Source organism: Cebus imitator, unplaced genomic scaffold (assembly GCF_001604975.1).
Source record: "Cebus imitator isolate Cc_AM_T3 unplaced genomic scaffold, Cebus_imitator-1.0 Scaffold60, whole genome shotgun sequence".
Lineage (NCBI taxonomy): Eukaryota > Metazoa > Chordata > Mammalia > Primates > Cebidae > Cebus > Cebus imitator.
In genome coordinates, this window is record NW_016107375.1 from 1,406,818 (window position 1) to 1,432,307 (window position 25,490).

The 25,490-nt window shown below is 50.9% G+C and overlaps 3 protein-coding genes across 54 annotated transcripts in view; all 3 read left to right on the plus strand.

Moving 5' to 3' along the window:
- The first annotated feature begins 2,058 nt into the window (after positions 1-2,058).
- On the plus strand, positions 2,059-8,063 carry CXXC1 (CXXC finger protein 1). Of its 4 annotated transcripts, none has more exons than XM_017529632.2 (15): positions 2,059-2,877; positions 3,588-3,706; positions 3,810-3,910; positions 4,192-4,427; positions 4,518-4,697; positions 5,060-5,086; positions 5,164-5,409; positions 5,560-5,679; positions 5,833-6,017; positions 6,308-6,515; positions 6,592-6,702; positions 6,843-6,892; positions 7,049-7,145; positions 7,405-7,557; positions 7,673-8,063. In XM_017529632.2, the coding sequence occupies exons 1-15, from the start codon at positions 2,875-2,877 to the stop codon at positions 7,817-7,819; spliced, it is 1,983 nt and encodes a 660-aa protein (XP_017385121.1). In that variant the 5' UTR covers positions 2,059-2,874; the 3' UTR covers positions 7,820-8,063. The 4 variants fall into 4 exon arrangements, with proteins under 4 accessions (XP_017385121.1, XP_017385122.1, XP_017385123.1 ...); XM_017529633.2 differs by having other exon boundaries at positions 2,062-2,877; positions 4,521-4,697; XM_017529634.2 differs by having other exon boundaries at positions 2,080-2,877; positions 5,560-5,667.
- Positions 8,064-8,635: 572 nt separating this feature from the next.
- Positions 8,636-23,369, plus strand: MBD1 (methyl-CpG binding domain protein 1). 49 transcript variants are annotated; one of them, XR_001825553.2, is made up of 18 exons: positions 8,636-9,041; positions 10,347-10,481; positions 13,520-13,634; positions 13,726-13,928; positions 14,016-14,098; positions 14,349-14,389; positions 14,782-14,928; positions 15,030-15,158; positions 15,314-15,388; positions 15,513-15,629; positions 15,714-15,782; positions 16,426-16,593; positions 16,915-17,214; positions 17,308-17,445; positions 17,818-17,949; positions 18,035-18,096; positions 20,865-21,155; positions 22,608-23,369. XR_001825553.2 is itself a non-coding variant. In XM_037738938.1 (18 exons), the coding sequence occupies exons 1-17, from the start codon at positions 8,722-8,724 to the stop codon at positions 19,218-19,220; spliced, it is 2,274 nt and encodes a 757-aa protein (XP_037594866.1). In that variant the 5' UTR covers positions 8,636-8,721; the 3' UTR covers positions 19,221-19,252; positions 20,770-21,830. The 49 variants fall into 49 exon arrangements, 48 of the variants coding, with proteins under 48 accessions (XP_037594866.1, XP_017385089.1, XP_017385091.1 ...); XM_037738938.1 differs by lacking the exon at positions 22,608-23,369 and adding an exon at positions 19,181-19,252 and having other exon boundaries at positions 20,770-21,830; XM_017529600.2 differs by lacking the exon at positions 22,608-23,369 and adding an exon at positions 19,181-19,252 and having other exon boundaries at positions 20,865-20,976.
- Positions 23,370-23,933: 564 nt separating this feature from the next.
- The window catches only part of CFAP53 (cilia and flagella associated protein 53), a 49,682-nt gene continuing 48,125 nt past the window's right edge, over positions 23,934-25,490 (plus strand). Inside the window, exon 1 of the mRNA XM_037738992.1 lies at positions 23,934-24,587. Coding sequence (XP_037594920.1) covers positions 24,519-24,587 — 69 coding nt within the window. The 5' untranslated portion in view covers positions 23,934-24,518. The remainder of the gene's footprint in view (positions 24,588-25,490) is intronic.

The following is a 25,490-nucleotide window of genomic DNA, read 5'->3' on the forward strand; positions in this document are numbered from 1 at the left end:
GCTTTCACTGTAGAGTGGGGACGATAACACTCCTGCTCCATTCACCATATAAGGCATTTAGGTCAGATAAGCTGTCATGTGTGAAAGTATCTTGTGAACTATAAACCACTAAGCAAATAGAAGGTTTTTGAAATTATGACTATTACCATCCTCATCAAGCTAGACTTATGAAAAATTTACTGTTTGACATAATACAAATCTTCGTTTGCTTCATCATATCCATCCCAGACTGCACACAGATCAAAGTGAGCACCAATAGTGTAAATTGGGAGCTCCCCAAGGGCAGCATCTCACATGGAGCTGGAAGTTTGAGAAAATATGAGAGACGTTTATATTTACCTCATCCATTTAAATATGTATTTTATGTGGTTGCTTATTTTTGCACTGTGTTAGTATGGTAATGTATAGTATTTATAAAATGGCTGTGGATGCTGACAATTTTTTACTGACAGGGGTGATGAATTTAGAAGTTTGCACTGGCCAGGCACGGTGGCTCACGGCTGTAATCCCAACACTTTGGGAGGTTGAGGTGGGTGGATCACTTGCGATTGGGATTAGAAAACTGGTGCACCGATTGATGATTCTCTAGGAACCTGAGTGTGATAAGTGTGAGCCAGGCTCGATGGCTCACATCTGTAATCCCAGCACTTTGGAAGGCTGAGGCGGGCAAATCACCTGAGGTCAGGAATTTGAGACCAGCCTGGCCAACATGGTGAAAACCCATCTCTACTAAAATACAAAAATTAGCCAGGTGTGGTGGCACCTGCCTGTAATCCCAGCTACTTGGCAAGCTGAGGCAGGAGAACCACTTGAACCCAGGAGGCAGAGGTTGCAATGAGCAGAGATTGCCCACTGCACTCCAACCTAGGTAACAGAGAGAGACTCATTCTCAACAACAACAAAAGTTTGCACTAATCTAATAACCTAATAAGGCTCTAATATAGGAATCTTCATACAGTGCTGGTAGAAATATATGTATCAACCATCAAGAAACAAAATTACAACAAATTTAGTTATAGATGTAATAGCTTTTACTTGCAATTCATTAATTGGGGCAGATCCCATTATACAAAATAGAATGAGAGCTTCCCCTGGGAAACAGCAGAACAGTGAATTTTTTAAGGTGGGAGCGAGGAAAAAGAACAATTGTTTTTAAAAATCTGGTTAACATCAGGTTGCTTCAGGTTACTTTTTAAAAAAGGGTTAAAGCAGAGGGGATTTTCAAGCTAAAAGTGGCTCGTTTGGGGATTTAGCTATTATTCTGTATCTTTCTCCTGATTTCTTGGAAGGTCAGATAATTTAGTTTTGGCTTGGTGGCATGAAACTGTAGTGTGGGTGACTCCATTTTGTTGCGGCCTCCTGCAGGAGCTCTGTCCAAACCAATGGCCTCTGATAAATTTTAACATGTCTTATAATATTTATAGTCAATTATAAAGTAATTCTACTTTTAGAATGTTATCTCTAAGGAGTGTCAACTAAGAAGAGGCAAGAGACCAAGCTGCAAGGCAGAAGTTTATTGGGGCATAGGAACTGCAATTCAGGAGACCCAGATTCAGCTCGAAGTCAGATTGTGCTCCAAAGAGAGAAAGGGGAGTAGGAGTTTTTAAGAAAAATAAAAAGGAAACTAAGGGTGATTACACAAGTTCTTTTAAAGGAATTATTATTGCTGGAGGCAGCTGGCCAGCATGAGTCTATAGTTCATTGGTTTTTGTTCAGGAGACGCAGCACTGGTGAAATATAGCTGGTTTCCAGGACTGTGTGGTCCTTGCAGTTTGGACCAATTCAAGAGTTCGAGGCAAATTCCAGTTGTGTTTTAGTTTTGGTTTGTTTTCCTTTTTGCAAGTTTGCAGGGAGTCCTTAGAAAGCCTTCCAAGCTCCATTTTATAGCTCTTAACCAGAGTAACACCGTTTTGTATATCACATTTCACAAGAGATAATCAGGGATGAGCATACCTATCTATGTTTAAGAATGTTCGTTGCAACTTAATTTAGAATAACATTTGAAAATGTTATAAATGCTAAGCAACAAAGAAATGGGTAAGTAAACTGTGCTTAGGCTTATTGTGCAGCTTATAGAACTAAAATAAGATTTGATGTTAGTTTAAGAATTGTTTTTAAATAAAAATAAAATAAACAGAAGCTGAACCGTGTCAGGCCCGGCAGAAGAATGACAAGTGGGAGGAGTGAAACCCGGAAAGGTGAAGTCGGAGACGACAGAAGAACTGGTTTCCTCCACCGCGTAAGGCCATGTAGCCTGTCGACGCCTCATTAAAGCATGTGGATAGAGAAGGAGACTGGAGGAATGAATAAGACTTGATCCAGGTAGCGTTTCGGGAGCGGCAGCTTTATCTGTGAATCTCTCTGACAAGCGGCCAGTGTACGTAATCAACCATCACGATGGCGGCGCCGTTGAGGAATCCGCAATTAGGTCGCCGCCATGTGTCTTCTAGAACCGTACTAATTCGACCCATGTACGGAATCAGATTCCAACATGACGGCATCTGTGAGGAAGTCAAGCAGTAGATGCAGCCATGTTGCCTGTACGTCGAGACAGTACCAGCAGCCACCGTACGGACTCTACTGACAAGGTGGCGGCCCCCTTGCGAAAGCCACGATGTGAGCGCAGCCATGTTCCCGCCGATCGTATGGATCCGGCCACCATACGGATACGTAATCAAGATGGCGACGCCTAATGGTTGGTGGCGGAGACGGCGCACGGGGCCTGCGCAATAGGAGTACGCTGCCTGGGAGGCGTGACCAGAAGCGGAAGTAGTTGTGGGCGCCTTTGCAACCGCCTGGGACGCTGCTGAGGGGGTCTGTGTAGGTTCGCGGGTCGCAGCGGGGGTCGTGAAGGAGTGCGCCGGGAGCGGAGATATGGTAAGTACCGCGTCCAGCGAGGGATTCGGCGGCGGAGGTCGGTGGGGTTGGCAACCTTGGGGTCTGTCGGCCGACTCGGGGGTCTGTGGTGAGCGGTAATCGGAGTCTGTGGACAGAACGGCGGGAGTCTACGGGCAGAATGATGAGCCATCTGGGAGTTCTATGGTGAGCCACGGTGGGGGTCCGTAATAGAAGTTTAGTGGGGACTCCGGGTACCCGGCAGTTCCGTGGGAAACCGCGATCGGGGGTTCTTTGGGCAGAGGGATAAGGAGGTTGTGAGGAATCGCTTTGGGCGGTCTGTGGTGAGCCGTGATGAGGAAGAGTCCGCGGCCGAGTATCCGTAGACAGCTGAGACTGGGGGTGCGGGTGCCGGGAGGGTCTGTGAGGTAAACAGGGAGGGATGAGTGGAGAACCGTGATGGGAAGTTCAAGGAGTGAGTTAGGCGGGGTCTGTGAGGCGCCACGATGTTGGGTCTCGATGACCCGCCAGTGAGTGTAGACAAGGAGCGGGTGCCGGTGGGTGCGTGATGGGAAGTATGAAGCCGAGTAATGGGAGTCAGTGGGGACTGTGGTGGAGAGGCTTTTTGGGGGCTCCCATGGGAAATCTGCAGGCAGAGTGGGGATCCATGCTGACCGTGGTGGAGCTGTAACGCGGGGATGAGCCGCCACGGTGGGGGCTGTTTAAGGAGCCGTAATGGGGGTGTCCCGCAGGAGGGTGATGGTTCAGACCCAGAGCCTCCAGATGCCGGGGAGGACAGCAAGTCGGAGAATGGGGAGAATGCGCCCATTTACTGCATCTGCCGCAAACCAGACATCAACTGCTTCATGATGTGAGCCCGGGAGAGGTGGGCGGGGCTGACACTGGCAGGGTGGGGTAGTAAGGCCGATCGGCTGTGCCCCTTACATATTCACCACCTGTCCCATCCTCTGCAGCGGGTGTGACAATTGCAATGAGTGGTTCCATGGGGACTGCATCCGGATCACTGAGAAGATGGCCAAGGCCATCCGGGAGTGGTATTGTCGGGAGTGCCGAGGTGAGGGTCATGCATGGACAAGGAAGGCAGGTGGGGCTTCAGGGGAGGAGGGAGAGCCACAGTGGGGGATAATGGGGAGTAGTAACACATGTCTGTGGTGAGCTGGAATGGGGGCTGCATTGTGAGTGGTAATAGAAGATCCCACGGGAAGGGACAGCTCTGTCGTGTACAGAGGTGCGGAGTAGGTAAGTAGGACAGTAAGGGAGAGAAGGGGAATAAAGACGTTTTGGGATCATTCACGCCCTCCAGTGCTTACCTTAGCCCTACTCTCTGCCCCACAGAGAAGGACCCCAAGCTAGAGATTCGCTATCGGCACAAGAAGTCACGGGAGCGGGATGGCAATGAGCGGGACGGCAGTGAGCCCCGGGATGAGGGTGGAGGGCGCAAGAGGCCTGTCCCGGATCCCGACCTGCAGCGCCGGGCAGGGTCAGGGACAGGGGTTGGGGCCATGCTTGCTCGGGGCTCTGCTTCACCCCACAAATCCTCTCCGCAGCCCTTGGTGGCCACACCCAGCCAGGTGAGTGGCTGTATAAAGTGAGCGGATGTGTAAAGTGGTTCCATGTCGGCCCCTCCTGGGTCCATGATTTCTGTTCTGGGCCCCTTCCTCCAGCATCATCATCAGCAGCAGCAGATCAAACGATCCGCCCGCATGTGTGGTGAGTGCGAGGCATGTCGGCGCACTGAGGACTGTGGTCACTGTGACTTCTGTCGGGACATGAAAAAGTTTGGAGGCCCCAACAAGATCCGGCAGAAGTGCCGGCTGCGCCAGTGCCAGCTGCGGGCCCGGGTGAGCGTGGACAGAGCTGGGCAGGGTCAGGTGTGGGAGAGCTGGTGGGTCCATGCAGGGTTAGTTAAGTCTAGGCATGGGCTAGGTGGGATTGGGCCTGTCATGTCCAGATGAATGGGGCATGACCAGGTATGTTGGGCTGGCAGAAACCCCACTAACCCTGGGTGGACAGAGTGGGGCCAGGTGTTTCCAGGTGGTCATGCATGTCAGTGAGGATCAGGCAGGGCTGAGCATATCCTGGTAATGAGGGGTAGCGGGGAGCTATGTCTGGGGAGGCAAGGCCAGGCCAGGTGGGTGGGGCTAGGGCAAGGCCACACTCCATCCACCTGGGGCTGACCTGGGCCTTCCTCCTGCCGGCACAGGAATCGTACAAGTACTTCCCTTCCTCGGTGAGTCCAGCCCCCCAGGGCAGGGCGGGGCATGCGGGCAGGGCGGTCAGGGCCAGTCCTGAGATTCTGCCCTGCAGCTCTCACCAGTGACGCCCTCAGAGTCCCTGCCAAGGCCCCGCCGGCCACTGCCCACCCAGCAGCAGCCACAACCGTCACAGAAGTTAGGGCGCATGCGTGAAGATGAGGGGGCAGTGGCGTCATCAGCAGTCAAGGAGCCTCCTGAGGCTACAGCCACACCTGAGCCACTCTCAGATGAGGACCTACCTCTGGATCCTGACCTGTATCAGGACTTCTGTGCAGGGGCCTTTGATGACCACGGCCTGGTGAGCAGACAGGAACATCCCCTGGTGGAAGGGTGGAGGTGACAGAAGCAGAGAGTATCCCTAATGAGACAGAGGGTAGATTTGGGACATGAGTAGGTGGTGGGGTTGTCATGAGAGGGGCAGGTGGGTCAGTGCATGCCCTGCTTGCAGCCCTGGATGAGCGACACAGAAGAGTCCCCATTCCTGGACCCCGCGCTGCGGAAGAGGGCAGTGAAAGTGAAGCATGTGAAGCGTCGGGAGAAGAAGTCTGAGAAGAAGGTGATGGAGTGGGTAAAATGGATGTGGAAAGGCAGAGGGTGGGGCTGAGGGAGAGGCAGAGCTCAGAGGCTGAATGGGGCAAGAGCCAGAAAGGGCTGGAATGGAGCAGGAGACAGGTCTGGGGCTGACTGACTCCACCCTGACCTGACCTGTCTTGCTCCACAGAAGGAGGAGCGGTACAAGCGGCATCGGCAGAAGCAGAAACACAAGGATAAATGGAAACACCCAGAGAGGAATGATGCCAAGGACCCTGCGTCGCTGCCTCAGTGTCTGGGGCCCGGCTGTGTGCGCCCCGCCCAGCCCAGCTCCAAGTATTGCTCAGATGACTGTGGCATGAAGCTGGCAGCCAAGTGAGTCATTCCTGGGGGGGGGGTTCAAGGGAGTTAGGAAGTACATGGTAGGGCCTGACCACAGCCTTCTGTTGTCTACCAGTCAATCAGCTATCCACCATTCAGTCACCAAACAGCCACTACCCACTCAACCCAACCACCTACCCACCCATCTGCCCATGTGTCCATCCATCCACCATTCTACTAGTCACCTATTTACTTCTCCATTTGCCATTTAGTCATGCATCTATTTTGCCATCCTCACTTACTGATCACCTCACTCGTTCTGTTGCTTGCCACCTTTCCTGTAGCCGCATCTACGAGATCCTCCCCCAGCGCATCCAGCAGTGGCAGCAGAGTCCTTGCATTGCCGAAGAGCACGGCAAGAAGCTGCTCGAACGCATTCGCCGAGAGCAGCAGAGTGCCCGCACTCGCCTTCAGGAAATGGAACGCCGATTCCATGAGCTTGAGGCCATCATTCTGCGTGCCAAGCAGCAGGCTGTGCGCGAGGATGAGGAGGTGAGGCAGGGGAGCAGTGGGGCAGGGCCCAGTACTTTGTCCTGCCCATCCTTACTGTTTCTTCCACCCCATACAGAGCAATGAGGGTGACAGTGATGACACAGACCTGCAGATCTTCTGTGTTTCCTGTGGGCACCCCATCAACCCACGTGTTGCCTTGCGCCACATGGAGCGCTGCTATGCCAAGGTTGGGGCGTCAGACTGAGGGGGCGGACCATGTGGGGACATCAGCGGGCCAGTGGGGGACAGATTTGTTGTCTGGGTGGTGTCTTGGGAGGGCATGCAGTGCACATCCACAGTTCCCTCCATTTGTGCTCATCCCTCCAGTATGAGAGCCAGACGTCCTTTGGGTCCATGTACCCCACACGCATTGAAGGGTAAGTGAAGGTGCCATGTGGAGTGACAGGTGGGGGGTTAAGGCGGGGGTCAGAACTGGGATGTGTGTGGCACTGGGGCAGGATATGGGCACCAGCAAGGACAGGTGGGCCTCTCTTCCCTCCCTCCACTACCCTCTCTCTACTCCAAACCTCCAGGGCTACACGACTCTTCTGTGATGTCTATAATCCTCAGAGTAAAACATACTGTAAGCGGCTCCAGGTGCTGTGCCCCGAGCACTCACGGGACCCCAAAGTAAGGTTTTCCCTCAGCTCCCCCTATTTTGCCCCTTTTCCCTGCCTCACTGTCCCACATTCATCCCTTCCTTCTTCACCTTAACTTTTCCTTCACTTTTTCCTCTCACCTTCCCTGCTGCTTCACTCTCCATTCCTCCCCTTTTTCATGCCTCCTCACCATCCCCTGAATCCTCCATTCTTTCCCTTCTCCCTCCTTGAACCCCCATTCCTATTCTCCCTTATCACCGCTGTTCATCCCCGCCCCGGCTCCCCTGCAGGTGCCAGCCGATGAGGTATGCGGGTGCCCCCTTGTACGTGATGTCTTTGAGCTCACAGGTGACTTCTGCCGCCTGCCCAAGCGCCAGTGCAATCGCCATTACTGCTGGGAGAAGCTGCGGCGTGCAGAAGTGGACTTGGAGCGCGTGCGTGTGGTAGGTTTCCGTGTGGTTTTGGTGCTGCATGTGGTAGGTGTCCATGCCGGATGTGGCCGAGGGCAGTCGGGACTTCAGGAGTGCCTGCTCAGGACTCCTGCCGCTCCCTTGGCAGTGGTACAAGCTGGACGAGCTGTTTGAGCAGGAACGCAATGTGCGCACAGCCATGACGAACCGCGCGGGATTGCTGGCCCTGATGCTGCACCAGACGATCCAGCACGACCCCCTCACTACCGACCTGCGCTCCAGTGCCGACCGCTGAGCCTCCTGGCCTGGACCCCTCACACCCTGCATTCCAGATGGGGGAGGTGCCCGGTGCCCGTGTCCGTTCCTCCACTCATCAGTTTCTCTGGTTCTCCCTGTGCCCATCCACCGGTTGACCGCCCATCTGCCTTTATCAGAGGGTTTTTCCCTGTCTCCATGTTCAGTGCCTGGTGGGGCTGCGGAGTCCACTCATTCTTGCCTCCCCTCCCTGGGTTTTGTTAATAAAATTTTGAAGAAACTAAGGAAGCTGTCTTCACATTGCTGCGGTTGCAACTGTTCCAAACTCCTGGATAAGATGGGGGCGCCTGCACCCGGAAAGAGCCCAGGGACCCACATTCCCAGCCTCCCACGGGCATAGGGTCTACGCAACGCGCATTCAGTGTGGTGACACCGCCCGCGCGTGCTCCTGTCTCCCACCCAGAGCTGTCGTCCGCTGTGGACGCCAGGCCCCGCTCTTTCCCCACAAGCCTCATATTGACGATCCGCAGGGGCGCGCCCTCCAGCGTGCCTCAGTTTACCTGCGGTGCAGCGGCACCGCCCCCTTCCCCGGCCCGCGTGCCCCTGCAGCGGTTCAGCGGGGAGGAGAGAGCGGGACACGACAACCCTGGGGTTGATGTTCGGAGAGACCTGGAGGCACAGGCTCAACCCCAGCGAGAGGTGGGAGAGTACAGTGCCGGCTGGGCCAAGGAGCGCGCAGGCGTGAACCAGCTTTCCTGCCGCCGTCCGCATCCGCTTTGGAGGCCGCCGGAGGAAACGCAGGGCGCAGGCGCAAGCCCTCCCCGACCACTTCCCCTCAGGTTAGACTGGAGAGCGCATGCGCACGCCAGAGAGGAAGCGAGGGGCGCCGCGGCTCCTGGTCCTTCGATTGGGCGCGAGCTGCCGTTAAATGTCAGCACGCAGATGCAACTCCTTCCTGGCAGGGTGCGCGTGCACCGCTGCCGAGCGCTAGTCCGCAGGCGCAGGAGCCTCCCTACTAAGGGCACGCGCCGTCGAGGCATTAGCGCGCAGGTGCATCGCCAGAGGCGGAGCCCGAGAGGCAGGCAGCGGGCTTCCGGTTCCGGGAACAACGAACAGCGGCGGAGGCGACAGCTACCGCAGCAGAGGAGGCGGCCGCAGAGGAGGAAGAAGGGGAGGAGGGCGAGGCGGAAGGCGCAGGAGGGACCCTCGCCTTGGGTCCACGGGCCTAGAGCTGCGGAAGATACCGGTCTGGTGCCAGACTGGTGAGACAGCCTTGGGGCTGGACGTGGAGAGCGCTCAGGAGGATGGGGAGGAATTGAGGCTCAGAACGCTGACGGGGTGGAATGGAGGGCCCTCAGGCCGATGAGGGGGAGGAATGGCGGCGTCGGAATACTGACGAGGAGAAATGGGGGGATTTAGGCTGAGGACGGAAAGGAATGGAGCTCAGAACTGTGACAGGTAGGAGTGTCGAGGTCCTGGGGTGAGGACGGGGTGGAATGGTGGAGTTCAGAATGCTGAAGGGAGACATCAGGGCATCTGAAGTTGAGAGAGAAATAGGGGTTCAGAACTCTGACGGAGAAATGAGGGGCCCTCAGGCTGATGACAGGAGAAATGGAAGCGCTGGAATGCTGAAAGGGTGGGATGGGGGCCCCATATAGAGGACGAGGTGCAGTAGGAGATCAGGACGCTGACAGTTAGGGATGGCGTGATCCTGGGACAAGAACAGAGAATGGGGGAGGGTTCGGAATGCTGAGGGGAGAAATTAGGGTCTCTCAAGATGATGAAAGAGGAACGGAGGATGAGAACAGTGAAGGGGAAAAGTGGGGAACTTTTTGGCTGTAGAGGAGAGAAACAGGAAGGTTTGGGGGCTGACACTGGGGAGAAATCGTGGGTCAGAACATCGAAGGAAAAGAAAAATAAGTGGGGAGCTCTTGGGCTGAGGAAGGGGAGGCATGGGAGGCTTCCAGTGTGAGGAATGGAAAAGATGAGGAGCTGTTCAGGCCATGGGTTGGAGCAGTTGTGTTTCTCGCAGAGGAAGTCGAGGTTGTAACACCGAGATAGCAGGATAAGAGGACATCAGACAAGGAAGGAGTGGAATGGTTAAAACCCTGAAGGAGGGAAATTAGGAACTCCTGGGTCAAGGAAGGGGGAATGAAAGACTACTGAAGTCAAGTAGTGAGAGCAAGAGAAATGGGGCCTTTTGGGGCTTGAGGATGGGGAGTATAGGGGTCTTGGGGTGATAAAATAGAGGAATAGAGGCACTTAGGTCAATGACAGGGAGGAATAAGGGGAAAGGATGGAAAGTTTGTGGACTGGCAGTGAGGAGAAATGATGGGATGTCAGTCCAAGGATAGAGAGGAGTAGGGAATTAGGACACTGAGAATAAGAAATGGGGCCCCTTGGGTTAAGGAATGAGGATCTCTTAGGCCCAGAATAGGAAAGAATGGGATGGCAGATCCTAGGTCTTGGGCAAGCACTAATGGATACCAGTGATTTGTGTGGCCTGAGGCACAGTTTTGTCCCTTACTAGAGCCTCAATTTCCCTCATCCCCTCCACCCCCTTTCAGGCTACTGCTGCTTCCCGTGGCCTCCATGGCTGAGGACTGGCTGGACTGCCCAGCCCTGGGCCCTGGCTGGAAGCGCCGTGAAGTCTTCCGCAAGTCAGGGGCTACCTGCGGACGCTCAGACACCTATTACCAGAGGTACTGGGTGGGTTGTGGGCAGAGTCAGGGGTAGGGTAGAACCTGATTAGGGCAAAATCAAATAGTGTGGTTAAATTTATGCATATACAGTTTTAGTTATGCGTATACAGTTCATTGTTATTATTGGCGGATTTTATGTTTGCAATTTCACCTACTTAAAATTTATTTGTAATTTAAAAGTCACAACTCAGTGCATTTGTGATTATTCAAGGACATGCACAGAGCAGTGAAAAGCTGTCACTCATTGCCTGTGTTTCTAGCTGAGGCTGAAGGAGCTCTTTTTGTTTCAGTTTTTTTAATTATTATTTTAGGACAGAGTTTCGCTCTTGTTGCCCAGGCTGGAGTGCAATGGCGCTATCTCAGCTCACTGCAACCTCTGCCTCCTGGGCTCAACGGATGCTCCTGCCTCAGCCTCCTGAGTAGCTAGGATTACAGGCATGCGCCACCATGCCAGGCTAATTTTTTCTGTTTTTAGTAGAGATGGGGTTTCTCCATGTTGGTCAAGCTGGTCTTGAACTCCTGACCTCTGGTGACCTGCCTGCCTCTGCCTCTCAAAGTGCTGGGATTTTACAGGCGTGAGCCACTGTGCCTGGACATGTTTCAGCTTTAATACTGTAAACAAGTGTTCTTTTCATGGTGTGTTTAGTGTCACATTTTTCCAATTTTTGTACTTTTTGTTGGTGATTTTGTTTTTTAAAATGGTCCCCAAGCATAGTGCTGAGGTGCTGTTTGGTGTCCTGAGTGTGAGAAGGCTGTCGTTTCTTATGGAGAAAATACAAGTAGATAAACCTTTTTCGTACATGAGTTACAATGCTGTTGGCTGCAAGTTCAACGTTACACATCAAAAAATATGGTACAACCAGAAAAAGAAGGAAGTTTGCCAATCTGTCTATGAGGCTGCTTCAGAAAGTACAGAAAGCATTCATAGTCTTGAAGCTGTGAAAAAGATGAGAAAACAGTTACATTGGTGGATTCATGAAATGATGATCCATAATGCATCGTGGACAGCATTGGTGAGGAAAGCCAAACTCACGTTACCCTGGGTTAGGAGAATATTAAAGTTATATCAGGTAGTGCTGGCTGACTTGCGCATTTCAAAAGGTGACATGGCATGAAAAATGTTAAACTTGGATCCAATACAGGTTCTTCTGATCAGGAGTCTTCCGCAGAATTTTAAAAATACTGTTAAGTGTTATACAGGAAGAGGGTTATGTAGAAGAGTGGTTTTCAATGCCAAGACGGGTTTATTAAACAAGAATATTGGCAAACAAACCTACAGAACACATAGGCATCCAAAGCTCCTGGTTGGAATCATTAAAAGACCATGCAAATAATCAGTTGTAAAAAATAGATATTAAATAATGTGTCTTTAAACAGAAACACACAAAAGACAAAAGTTATATATTCTTAGTTAACAAAAATGGACCAAATGCTCTCAGGAACCTAACCCTGTATTTCCTCTAGGAGCGATGGTTTCGTATTCAATGTTCACAGCAACTTTGTAGAATATAACTACCATAAATAATGAGAGTCAGCATAGATGTTTATAAGTATTTGAAAATAATGTTTTCTGCAGTTATTGGCTATACAGTGTTCTATAGATATCTATGAGATCAACTTGGTATACATTAAATATTAAGTTTCTATATTCTTTCTGATTTTTTAAATCTAAGTTGCCATTTTTCCACGTAAATATCAAATTACAAATTACTTTTTGTTTATATTTAGTTATAATTTATTCATATATTTATGTACTTGTATAAAACTTTCAAAATTTAAAAGTACAGTTGTCAAGAACTGTAAGTGATCTGAGATTTCATTCTTAGGACAAGATAATAGTGAATTTGTCAGAATTTTGTGGATGCTGGTAGGAGAGATAAGACTCCTGGGCCACAGATGAAAGACAGTTTTTACAACAGTTGCAGAATCCAGAATCCAGTAGTACCCCCTTATCTGCAGTTTCATTTTCTATAGCTTTAGTTACCTACAGTCAACCACCATCCAAAAATATTAAATGGAAAATTTTAGAAATAAACGATTCATTAGTTTTGAGTTGCATGCCATTTTGAGTAGTGTGATGAAATCTCACACCATCCCGCTCAGTCCTGGCCGGGATGCGAATCATCTCTTTATCCATATCCGTATCCATATCCATATCCATATCCGTGCTGTATACACAACCTGACTGTTACTCTCTTAGTAACCATCTCAGTTATCAGATAGAAAAAACATAGTACATATTGCATTAGGGTTTGGTACTGTCTATGGTTTCAGGCATTCACTGGGGAACTTGGGATGTATCCCCTGCAGGAGAAGGGAGATTACTGTATTACTATTTTTGTGCCAATTTTCTAAATTACAGTTTCTACAGCATGACATGAATTAGTCATGTAGGGTTGTATTAGTGTTATAGGAAAAGAACCCTGAGCTTAGGGAATCAAGTTTTTTATAGTATTAGGACAGTAAATATGCTTTTCATTTGCTATGGAAGGAGACCCTATCTCTCATTTTTCAAGGTTGTTTGCTTTACAGACATCCTTGGAAAGATAGTTTATAAAAAGGACAATCAGTGCCTTTCTTGCAGGGCATACAGAAATGCAAGAAACCCATGGGTCCCAAAATCAATTACTTATATTTTAATTTGTTTGTGGTTGCATTTGTTTATATGTTTTAAAAACATATTTGTGTTTTCTTTACTTGATTATGTACTTGATACATAATGCTAACATGTTTATGTGTTATTTAATATATTTGTGTTTCTACTTGTATTTATTTTTGTTTATGTGAAATAGTTTAAATATTACTAGTATTATATGTCATAAATATGTTTATCTGTTTACATTTATATTGTTTGTGGTATTTGTATATGTCTTGCTATTTAATTTTTTTGCTTTCAAGATTAGTTGAGGTGGGCCTGGGCAGGGTTCACAGGCCAATTCCAGTCTGCCTCCTGTATCCCACCAGCCCTGTCAGAAGGTTGTGTAGGTGAAATGGCATTGGCTCCACCTAGGTGCTAACCCATCATGGCCCATCCCTAGCCCCACAGGAGACAGGATCCGAAGCAAAGTTGAGCTGACTCGATACCTGGGCCCTGCGTGTGATCTCTCCCTCTTCGACTTCAAACAAGGCATCTTGTGTTATCCAGCCCCCAAGGTACTTCACAACGTGAGATGCCTATGTAGGGGTGGCTGTGCCACCCAACACCCACCCACTGATCCACATTGCTCCTCCCCTTATTCTCCAGGCCCATTCCGTGGCTGTCACCAGCAAGAAGCAAAAGAAGCCTTCCAGACCATCCAAGACTCGAAAACATCAGGCTGGACCCCAGGGTGGCGAGGTCAGGAAACGTCAGGTTGGACCCCAGAGTGGTGAGGTCAGGAAAGAGGCCCCAAAGGATGAGACCAAGGCTGACACTGTCACAGTCCCAGCTTCATTCCCTGCTCCTGGGTGAGTGTTGGTCTAAGGTGAGCCAGATGGCTGAGGGTGGTGATTGGGGGTGCTCTTGGAGCCCCACACCTGTCTTTCCCATCCCAGATGCTGTGAGAACTGTGGAATCAGCTTCTCAGGGGATGGCACCCAAAGACAGCGGCTCAAAACATTGTGCAAAGACTGCCGAGGTGAGTGACGGCCAGAGGATGGGGCATCGGGAGATAGGAGCTGGAGCAGGTTCAATGTCATGCTAGGCCAGGGGTTGAATGTGGATGCCAGGACAGAGGCTGCTGGCATGGTTGGAAGTTGGAGGTTGGATATTGGAGATAGCAGGCATGGGAAGAGGTTGAATAGTGGAAGTCAGGGCACAGGCAGGGAATGAAGTCAGATGTCTGTTGCTTACTTTCCACTTTTCTTCTTCCTTCTTCCTCCCCACAGCACAGAGAATTGCCTTCAACAGGGAACAAAGAATGTTTAAGGTAAGCACAACCTGCTTCCTCATCACAGCTCTACAGTGGGAGCAGGATGTGATGGAGCTGGTAGAGGATCTGAAGGGACAATGATGGTCCACAGGATGAAGAGTCATTTTGTATATGCTGTCTGTAGGTCAGCAGACATAGTAATGGGAATTAATGGGATAATTAATTCCCATTACCATTACTGCACCAGTAGACACAGTGATGAAGTTAACAGGGGACCAGTAGACATACTAATGTCCTCAGTGATGGTGGTTAACCAGACATTCTCTGATATAGTGATGAGATTAATGGGGGACTAGAATAATGCCAGGAGCTGATATAGGGTCAATAGACATGGGAGGACCAGTGCTTCTGGAGCAGGCCCGTGATCTCGTCCCAACCATTCCTGGCAGCGTGTGGGCTGTGGGGAGTGTGCAGCCTGCCAGGTAACAGAAGACTGTGGGGCCTGCTCCACCTGCCTCCTGCAGCTGCCCCATGATGTGGCATCGGGGCTGTTCTGCAAGTGTGAGCGGAGACGCTGCCTCCGGATTGTGGAAAGGGTGAGTCGGGCAAGTGGAAAGAGCCCAAGGCTCACCTCGGCCCCTGGCCCTCATGGGCTTGGCCCCATGCTTCATGCCTCCGCTCCCACCCGCCCCAACAGAGCCGAGGGTGTGGAGTCTGCCGGGGCTGTCAGACCCAAGAGGACTGTGGCCGTTGCCGCATCTGCCTTCGCCCTCCCCGCCCTGGTCTCAGGCGCCAGTGGAAATGTGTCCAGCGACGTTGCCTACGGGTGAGTCAGGCTGGCGGGAACAGAGCTCATTCTGTTGGTAAAATTGTTGCTGCCTCTGCTTCCTCCCAACCTGGCCTTGCCTACCTCATGTCTTTCTTTTCTACCTAACCCCATGCTCACCTTTCTGGCCCCGCCTATCTGCCCCTGTCTGCCAGCATCTTGCTCACCGCCTGCGTCGCCGTCATCAGAGATGTCAGCGACGCACTCCCCTGACTGTGGCTCCCCCCACTGTGAGTGCCTTACCCCACCCTGTGTCTGCCTGTCCCATGCATGCTTTCTGCACTTAGGGAGTGGGGAGGTCCTGTGTCTGCTTGGTACCACCAAGCTGAAACCACCCTTTCTGGTCTTTCCCAGGGTAAACATGGCCGCCGCAGGGGAGGCTGTGACTCCAAGATGGCTGCCAGGCGGCGTCCCAGTGCCCAGCCACTGCCTCCACCTCCACCGTCACAGCCCCCCGAGCCCACAGAGCCGGTGAGGCCCCAGTGGGTGGCGGGAAGGCACAACCCTGACCTTACCCAGTACCTGCCCTGACCCCCACCCCATTTGCCTCTACAGCACCCCAGAGCCCTGGCCCCCTCGCCACCTGCCGAGTTCATCTATTACTGTGTAGACGAGGACGAGCTAGTGAGTGGCCCCACCCTACCTGGATAAGCCTAGACTCTCAGGATGCTTGGTTAACTTCAGAGAAACAGATGCTGGAATGAGCCTATTGGGGAACAGCAAGGCACAGTAATGGGTCCTAGGATGGGATGGGTAGATAATGGAGGACTAATATGGGGTCAGCAGGTAGAATGACATACCTAATGTTACATGTACCAACACTCTGGTGGCTGATGTAGGACTAGCAGACACACTGATGGGACCAACAGAGGAGCTGCTAGCACAGTGACTGGGGTTCACATAGGATGAGCAGACAGAGTAGGCACAAGAATGGGAGCTAATAGAGAGTTATCAAAATGCTGCTGGAAATGGGGGTCAGAGACATTTTCTTGGTAGCTCGTGGGGGCCTAGGAAATACAGCAGTGGATACTGTAGTGGAGCAGCCACAGTCCTAATGATATCAAAGGCCAGCTGGCTCAGTGATAGTGGCCAGTATTGAACTAGTGAATGCTGAGGAGTGACCCGTAGGGAGTTAGGAGGCTGAGACTAGTATGCAAGTAGCTCCCTCTGATGGGGCTAGAGGAGCACCAGGACCAGTACTGGAATAGGCGTTGAGGATGGCCTCTCCTAGTCCTAGTGACAGCACCACCCATTCCCCCCACCCCAGCAGCCCTACACGAACCGCCGGCAGAACCGCAAGTGCGGGGCCTGTGCAGCCTGCCTACGGCGGATGGACTGTGGCCGCTGCGACTTCTGCTGCGACAAGCCCAAATTCGGGGGCAGCAACCAGAAGCGCCAGAAGTGTCGTTGGCGCCAGTGCCTGCAGTTTGCCATGGTGGGTGGGGCAGGAAGGGTCAGGTGGCCGGGATAGATTGGGCCAGGCGCCCCAGTGCCTGGGAGTGGTGGGCAGGCATGGTAGGTGGGTGGGTGGGGCAGTAGCTTTGGTTGAGGATTAACAGACATTGCGCTTGGTTTAATGAGTCTAGGTGGCATTTGTATTGCTAATAGGAGACTAGCAGGCTCAATGATGAAGGGCTCATATTTAGCAGATTTCATGCTGGGACTGATGGGAGATTAGCAGGCATGTGGAGCCGGGCAGGGTGGTTGTGATTGGTCAGGACACCAGGTAGCCATAGCACCCCATCTTTCCTCATAGAAGCGGCTGCTGCCCAGTGTCTGGTCAGAGTCTGAGGATGGGGCAGGATCGCCCCCACCTTACCGTCGTCGAAAGAGGCCCAGCTCTGCCCAACGGCACCATCTTGGCCCTACCTTGAAGCCCACCTTGGATACACGCACAGCCCAACAAGACCATACCCGGGCTTCATCGAAGCAGGAAGCAGGTGGTGGCTTTGTGCTGCCTCCGCCTGGCACTGACCTTGTGTTTTTACGGGAGGGCGCAAGCAGTCCTGTGCAGGTGCCGGGCCCTGTTGCAGCTTCCACGGAAGCCCGGTTGCAGGTGAGGGCCCCACCCTGTCCTTCCCTTCCCAGCCCCACCTAGCCTCATGACAGGAACCTGAGACCAAGTCTGCTGCAATCCTCCCTCACGCAGGAGGCCCAGTGCTCTGGCCTGAGTTGGGTTGTGGCCTTACCCCAGGTGAAGCAAGAGAAGGCGGATACCCAGGACGAGTGGACACCAGGCACAGCTGTCCTGACTTCTCCCGTATTGGTGCCTGGCTGCCCTAGCAAGGTGGGGGCAGTGATGGATGTTCTGTTGGTGCTGTAGCAGGGTGGTCTGTAAGCAGAGTGCTGCTGAGCCATGATGGTTCTTTTGAGCAGAGCAATAGATGTGCTGATTGCGACCTTTCTGCAGAATTACCCCGCCTGTCTAACAGACACCCTACCCCCTACAGGCAACTAGCTTTGCCCGCTTTGCTGCCCAGCTAACAGAAAAACAGAGGTCAGTGAGGAATCGGAAAGGTTTAAAAGCAGAGAAATGATATTACTGTGTTGAAATGTGATGGAAATAGGATTTGTTGGCACAGTGAGGGGTTGACTGATAGAGACTTTCCTCAGGCTAACTCTGCCCTTCTAATAGCTGCCTGTTTCCCACTTCTCCCAGGCAGTAGACCAAGGCCTGCCATCTGTGAAGCAAGAGCCACCTGACCCTGAGGAGGACAAGGAGGAGAACAAGGATGACTCTGCCTCCAAATTGGCCCCAGAGGAGGAGGCAGGAGGGGCTGGCACACCCGTGGTCAGTGCTGGGGATGTCCCATCCTGCCCTGACCCTGCCTTAGCCCCACCAACCACATTGACCTATGGTGTTAATTCTTTTCTAGATCACGGAGATTTTCAGCCTGGGTGGAACCCGCTTCCGAGACACAGCAGTCTGGTTGCCAAGGTGTGCCCCACACAGTGAGGGGTGGGGAAGGAGTGGGTGTTTGCCAGATGTGGGCCCTGAGTTTTGAAAGTATAGCCGGCAGTTTAGCATGGTGTGGTGGGAGGTAAAGGCCCACACCCACTATGCTGATCACAATCAGTGAGGGGTGTGTGTGTAGGACCCTAGAGATTTCTCCTGAGATCCAGCCCAATAGCATTCCAGGTTAGGACTCTCCTTTGAGGGTGGGAGGAAGACTTGACACTGCATGATGAGATTTAAAAGAAAAAGATAGGGAGTCTGGTCCCTGTTTTCCTAAGAAATTTCTATAGGGGTTAGCTTTAATATATAAATTCTTATTTAGAGAATAACCATTTAGGGTCTTGAAGGCCTTTGGAGCCTCTGGGAGACCTCTGGGTGGGCTGTTGCCTGACATTGAGCAGTGTGTATCAGAGAAATGGTGCTGGGCTTGCCAGGGCAGTGGGATGGGCAGGAGATCTGGGTTCTGAGTTGGCTTTGTGAGCTGGGTTCACACATAGTTGTGTGATCTCTGGTTGCCCTGTACTCCTGGAGCAGCCTTTGTGGAAGGGCTTGGGCCGAATCTCTTGAGTCTTTCCTGAGCCTATTGAAGTTATTAACTTCAGCTGCCATGCAGAACTGTCCTTGTAGGCCTGGCATAAGACAAAGGGTAGATGCCTATAAGGACTAGGATGGTGGGAGGATAGGGAAATGCTTCCTCCTGCAGAAGATTGACAGACCCTGCATAGAACCCCAGACACTAGCAATATAAACTATTGGCCTAAGCACGTGGATTCTTTTCCTCCTACAAACCAGCCCATGAGGCTGGAAACCCTTCCATCTATATACTTGGCCAATTTCAGAAGTACTGATTGAGTTCCTTCTGGGTGCACAGCATTGAGGACAATGAGCCCTGCAAAACTTACCCTTCTGGAGACACAGGATACCTACCTTCAGGTTTTTAGAAGATACAAAAACAATAAAGGGGAACTGGATGGAGGACACAGAATAGTAGGAAATGGTTTTGTAATGCTCCATTTCGCACATAGCAAACCTCATTCAACATACAGACCTGCTCCCTCTTCTCTAGGTCCAAAGACCTTAAAAAACCTGGAGCTAGAAAGCAGTAGACTGGAGGCTTCTACAGACTGTAGGATTCAAGGTGATATTTGCAGACTGGCTTTATGAGAGACAACACTGATCTACTAGGGGCTGGACCCTAGATTGGTTGCCAGGGCTTGTGTGTGAATCAACCCTAGAAGGAAAAATCTACCATCAAACAGAGGAGCAGGCCTAACAGTACTTTGAGCTGCTAGAAGTAAGCGGGAAAGGAAGAGAAAGAGTAGAATGTTGGTGCATCTTCTCCTCCCCAAGAGCCTGAGTATGATAAGAAGTTGGATTTTAACGGTGGGGGAGCTGGGCTGGGGAAAGGTAATATAAGTAAACCCACCACAAAACAACCTAAACATGAGACCTGGCTGTGTGTCTGCACACTTCCTCAGGGAGACAGCAATTGAAAATGTAATTGAATAAATGAAAGGAACCACTATTTGGTGTGTTCCTCCTATGGACCCAATTTATTTAATCCTCTAAACAGTCTTTTTGGGAAGACATTGATTTCGCCCATTTTTGTGGATGGGAAAACTGAGACTCATTAATTTGTCCAATGTCAAACAGCTGGTGTTAGTAGAGCCTAGAATCAAACCCAGCTTGTAAAGCCCTTGTTCTTTAAGCCACTAAATTGTAACCTATAATCCTGTATGCACTAACAGGAGTTTTCAGTGACCTTGAAAACACAGCAGATTACTATAAGTACTGTAATAAATCCCTTACATTCCTGCCTCTAGCATGGTTTAGGGAGTGCCACGGCTTGATGTAGCTGGAGTCACCTTGTCAGAGCATCTGTTCATACAGAAACTGGGTTTCCTGCAGGCCCCAGGTGCTGCAGAGGATTCCTCAAACCCTATAGGGTATATCTCCCCACTGGCTGCTCTCCATTTTGCTTGTTACCCTGACTCCCCCTCTTCAGCCAGAGCAGTCTTTATAACTAAAGCTGCCAGCCTGGTTCATCTTTGCTGACAACGTGCATCTCCTGCTCTCTGATGACCTTTGTGCTTGGCTCCTGCCCTCAGCCTGAATGTCTTCTAGGAGGCTGAATCCCAGCTTTGAGTCCTGCCCAAGGGCCAGTCTTGGCTCAGCCCTACCTCATTCTTTCCAATTCTGCATTTATAAAGTGCCAAAAAGATTTGACCTGTAATTCATTAGCCAGCTTTACATGGCCAGGACTGAGTGAGTGCCTCCTTACACTTTATATCTTATGTGCCTCCCTTGCCTTACCGTAGTCCCAGCCTTGCAGCTTTAGGTAATTCAGACGTGGATTAGCCATTTCCCAGTTCTAACTCATACAATCCAACCTCTGCCACCTTCCCTTCCCCCTTCCTTTATTCCATCCTAACTAGTTCAGCCTTAGTCAAGGCTGGATAGACTGACACTGCTTTGTTTCCCCAGGAAACAACCAACCAACCCCAGTATTCTGGTAATTTTGACAATGGTCTATATGAAATTTATTTTGACTGGCGTTTAGATTCATGAGTTAAGCTTCTGCCTACCGTATGTATTAGAGTACAATCAGAAGAGCAGAACCACTAAGATAAAGATTATGTATATATGTATTTTAAGGGATTTATTATAAGGCTCTGACTGCATGCCATTGTGGGAGCTTGTTAAACAGTCTCTAAGGCTGTTGTCCTTGCATCTAATGCTGGAGCTTGAAGTCTGCAGGGCAGGCACTCGGGAAGGGAAGATGGATGTAAAATGTGGGAGACCGAGGACACAGTGGAGCCAACAAGCACGAGCTGGAACCGACGAGGATGGCCTAGAAACCATGTCAGTCTCTCACCACCTCCAGCTTCGATGACGTGGGTGTCCTGCAGAAGAAGCTGGTGTCCTTCCTCACAGAGTTAAATATGCATCTGGCCGAGGAATTAGAGAAGCTCAAGGATGATCCTGGGGAAGGTGGAGCAGCTGCAGGCCTGGCTAAAGGCCTGACTGCTGCCCACACCGAGGTGAGCCAGCAGATACATGACAGCAAGTGTGAACTGCAACAGCACTTGGTGACACAGCACCAACCTTCCAAGTGTAAAAACAATATGCTGCTGCTTCACTTCTGCCCTTCAGTTACCAGGCAGAATGTCTCTTGTGGCCCATCTTACTGGAAGAGAGCTCTGGAAAAAATAGCCTAGCCAAGGTGACACATTACAAAGCCACCCTACCATGAATCAGCCCCCAAGGGCCTCACTGCTCACCTGAGGATAACTCAATAAAACTATGTTGCTGAATATGCAAAACTGAAGACCATGGATTTCATGGTGATTCCAGCAAGTGCAGAGATTCTATGAAGCCCACCCAAAACTTGCTGGTCCTGGCTATTTTTGTGTTGTTTATTCAAGTATTGAGAACCTGGCCTGTGGTAGGCACTGTACTTAATACTGGGATACAGAAATGCAAAAGACATGGCCCATGCAGTTTTATTAAATGAATCAATATATTACAAATGGTGAATGAATTTCCAACTTTATCATGGAATTTAATGCTGAAAGTATAGTATTCAGGAAATTCTGGGAGGACAGCCCTTTTGTGAACCTTGTTTGGGGCACAGTAGGAATTGGAAATAATTTAGTTTCTATCTCTAAGCTGTTCTATTTAAAAACTATTTTTAAATAATTTTTTTGTCCCACTTACATGCTTAGTGTTTCTTTTGGGAATGGTTTGGTGGTAACTGTTGAATGCCTCTGAGAAACTGGGATAGTGGGTGGCAAGATCAAGGTCACTTCTGTCCAAGGACCCTGGGCGATTCACGTCCCTAGGCCGTGGGGGATGGGGATTGGCTGAAGGCTGAGGCTCTGGGTGCTCGGCACCGTCCGGCCCCCTTCGACCTGCTGGTGAGCCCGCCAGGGGGCGCTGGGGCGAGAAAGCCTGTAGTTCCCGGCTGCGGTCACCCACTGGGGCCCTGGAGGTACCGCCTGTCACCCATCACCCCTGGCCTGGCTAGCTGGGGCGTGGTTTCTGCCCGGCGCAAACCCTGTATCTGGGCTAGACCCAGAGGGAAGCCGAGTCCCCCTCTTCAAATAGTGGTAAAACTGGCAAAACTGAACCGGTGTTAAATTACGGAGCTCTCCCAGGGTGAGGGCGGGGCTCGACGACCTAGGACGTTGGAGGGAAGCCAGGTGTTGCCAAGGGTCAGTTTACTCCAACGCCTCAGAGAAATTCCGATGGGGCCCTCTGGGCTGCACAACCTTGGAAGTGCCCACTGGGCGGCCCCGAATCTCAGCTGATTTTCCCAAACCTTGCTCCGGGTCCAAGGTGTTTTCATTGGCACCTTCCCGGAGGATGTGTGGTGGGGGTGGTTCCGCCCAGACCGACGAGCCTGCCGGTTGGACTCGAAGATCAAGGAACCGCCCCTCTGGACCCTCCAGGAAACCAAGACGACCACCTAATTTGTTTCTTTTTTGTTTCAGGCCACGTAAACTCTTAGTAAATGCAAATGAGTATTTTACTGAACTGCAATTGAAAGAAGAAGCATTATAGAAAGAAAAGAACACACAAAATGACAGAATTATTAAAAGAGAAGAAAGACATTATTTTGTGGCTGAAAAGCTGAACCAGCAATTCAGGAAATGGAATTCGTATTTAGAAACGTACCACATACAAAATCCGAAGTGGGTGGTTTACAGATGATTAAGGAATACTAATTTACAGTAAATTACGTCCTTAAGAGGGTATACACATTAGTTGTACTTTGATGGTTATACGACAGTCTGACGTAGGTACTGATTTGTTGTGTGTGCGCTAGTGTTCTATGCTCACCTACACTTTAGAATGGGAGTACCAGAGTGTCATTATTAATTGGATTTTAGGTATTACCACCTTGCTTTTGACTGTGGTTACCAGCTGTGCTCCAGGTTCGTCCTGGTTCCCTGATGTGTGTTTCTTGTTCTGCCTGGATCCTGATTCTCCGGAACCAGGTCCACTGTGATCCTCAGACTCTCAACAATTATGCTCCACCAGGCCGTACCACTGCCCCACTAGTCCATTTGATCTGCCCTCATCCTAGAATATTCTAAGTCTAAACCCTGGTATCTGCCCAGGGCAGGTAGGAAGATTTTATTAACTACTAGTTTTTGTGTGTGTGTGTGTTTTTTAAATTATTGATTATTTGGTTTGACAAGGCACTTAGGCTCCCTGAGCGGTGCCTTAGCTGGAAAATAAGGATAGTAATACTTGCTATGCTCCCAGCCTTATATTTTCAATCAGGTGCGGTGGCGCAGCCTGCAATCCCAACACTTGGGGAGGCCAGCGGGAGGGGCGGGGGGCAGGGGTTGAGGGGGCGGGGCGAGGATCGCTTGAACCCAGGAACAGGAGTTCCAGCCTGAGCAACATAGCGGGACCCCCTATCGCTACAAAATTTGTTTTTAAATTAAAAGCGCGTGGTGGCGCGAGCCTTGTAGTCCCAATTACCCTGGAGGCTGAGGCCCAGGAGGACGAGGCTGCAGGGAGCCATGATTACGCCACTGCACTCCAGCCTGGGCGACAGAGCGAGACCTTGTCTCAAAATCTGTGAGGTTTAAAGGTTGTGTGAAAATATGTTGGAAATTGTAAAGAACTACACAAATGTAAAGTTTTCCTGCAATGATAATGACTTTGAAACGGAGTCTCGCTCTGTCACCAGGTTGGAGTTAAGTGGCGCAATCTCGGCTCACTGCTACCTCTGCCTCAGCCTCCCGAGTAGTTAGGATTACAGGCGCGCGCCACCACACCCAGTAAGTTTTGTAGTTTTAGCAGAGATGGGGTTTTACCATGTTAGCCAGGATGGTCTCGATCTTTTACCTCGTGATCTGCCCGCCTTGGTCTCCAGAAGTGCTGGGATTACAGGCGTGAGCCATCGCGCCCAGCCTTTCCTGCGATTATTACAGTCATCAAGATTAACCTAGAGATGGTGCAAAATTTAAGCTTCCCCAAAAATGTTCGCTAACCTTTCTCATACTTTTAGACCATTACAGGATATAAATAGCAAAGTCAGCTGGAATCGTAATTAGAGGTTCGATTTCTCTTGGGCTAGAGGTTTTTTCTGCCATTCTGATGAACGCTAAAGGAAGGGAGCAAGGTCGGCGGGGTTTGGCCGAGGGGCGGGGTGAGGACTGCGCAGGCTCAGCTCCTAGGCTGGAAGAGGAAGTCGTGAGTGCCGGTGTCTACGGCCCCCATGGTGACCAGATCGACTTCCGCCCGACCCGCCCACCTCTACCTGCCCCCTCACCCCGCGAGAGGCACCATGGCAACCAGACTTCTGCGTCCCGGAAGCAGGTCTCGCAGGTCGCTACGGTTGGGGGAAAAGCGGCGGACGCCGTCCCCATCCTGAAGGGGACTCGAAAATGTACAGCCAGCGGTTTGGCACCGTACAGCGGGAGGTTAAGGGCCCCACTCCCAAAGTGGTGATCGTGGTAAGCACAGGATGTGTGTGCTGGACCCTACAGCTTTCTCCATCTCTGCGCATCCCAGACCTGGCCGAGCCCACCTCGGCTCCCGAACAGGGCTTTCTCGAGGGGAACAGGTGCCGCCTGATGCGGTGGGTTGAATTTTGGAAAAAAGGAAGGTGGCTGATCTCTCACCCACTCATCCCCGTCTATTTTTATCCTGACAGCCTTTCATCTGCCTCCAAAGTTATAATATTTAAGGTCTGTTTTTGGAGAATCACCACTAGGGATCTTAGGGCTTTTCAGTCTGCAAGACACCGAAATGAGATCTGTTCCCTATGCAGTGGCAAAAGTGTTATGGAAAGGGCACTCGGCCCAGAGACAGATCTGGGGGCAAGGATGGCCTATGGTTAGTGGCTGGTCTTTCACTCCTAGAAAAATCGTCTGGGGAATGGGAATTAGGCTGTGAGTGGTTATAGCACCCAACCCCATTCCTGTGCCAACTCAACCAGTAACCGTTGCTGGACAGAGGTGTCCCTTCAGACCTAGGAAAAACCCAGGTGCCTGCCTTTAAGGCTGGAGTGGTGGTAGTAGGCCAGGGAAATGTGCTTGCTGCAGAATTTGATGGTTCCTGCTGAGAACCCCAGACACTACTGGTCCACGCGTGTGGATTCCTTTGTTTCTACAAACTAGTTTCTACCCACCAGAAAACTGCCATGTAGGCAGAGTTATTGCTTGAGCCCCTGCTGTGTGCGCAGTATTGTGGGAGATACAGGGGTAAATATAGTGATCCTGGAAAGTTAACCCTTTATTGAAGCCTGATTCCTCCCTTCAAGGAGCATATACAGGTTAAGTATCCCTTATCTGTAATGCTTGGGACCCGAGATGCCTAGGATTTCAGTTTGTTTTTTTTTTTGTTTTTTTTTTTTT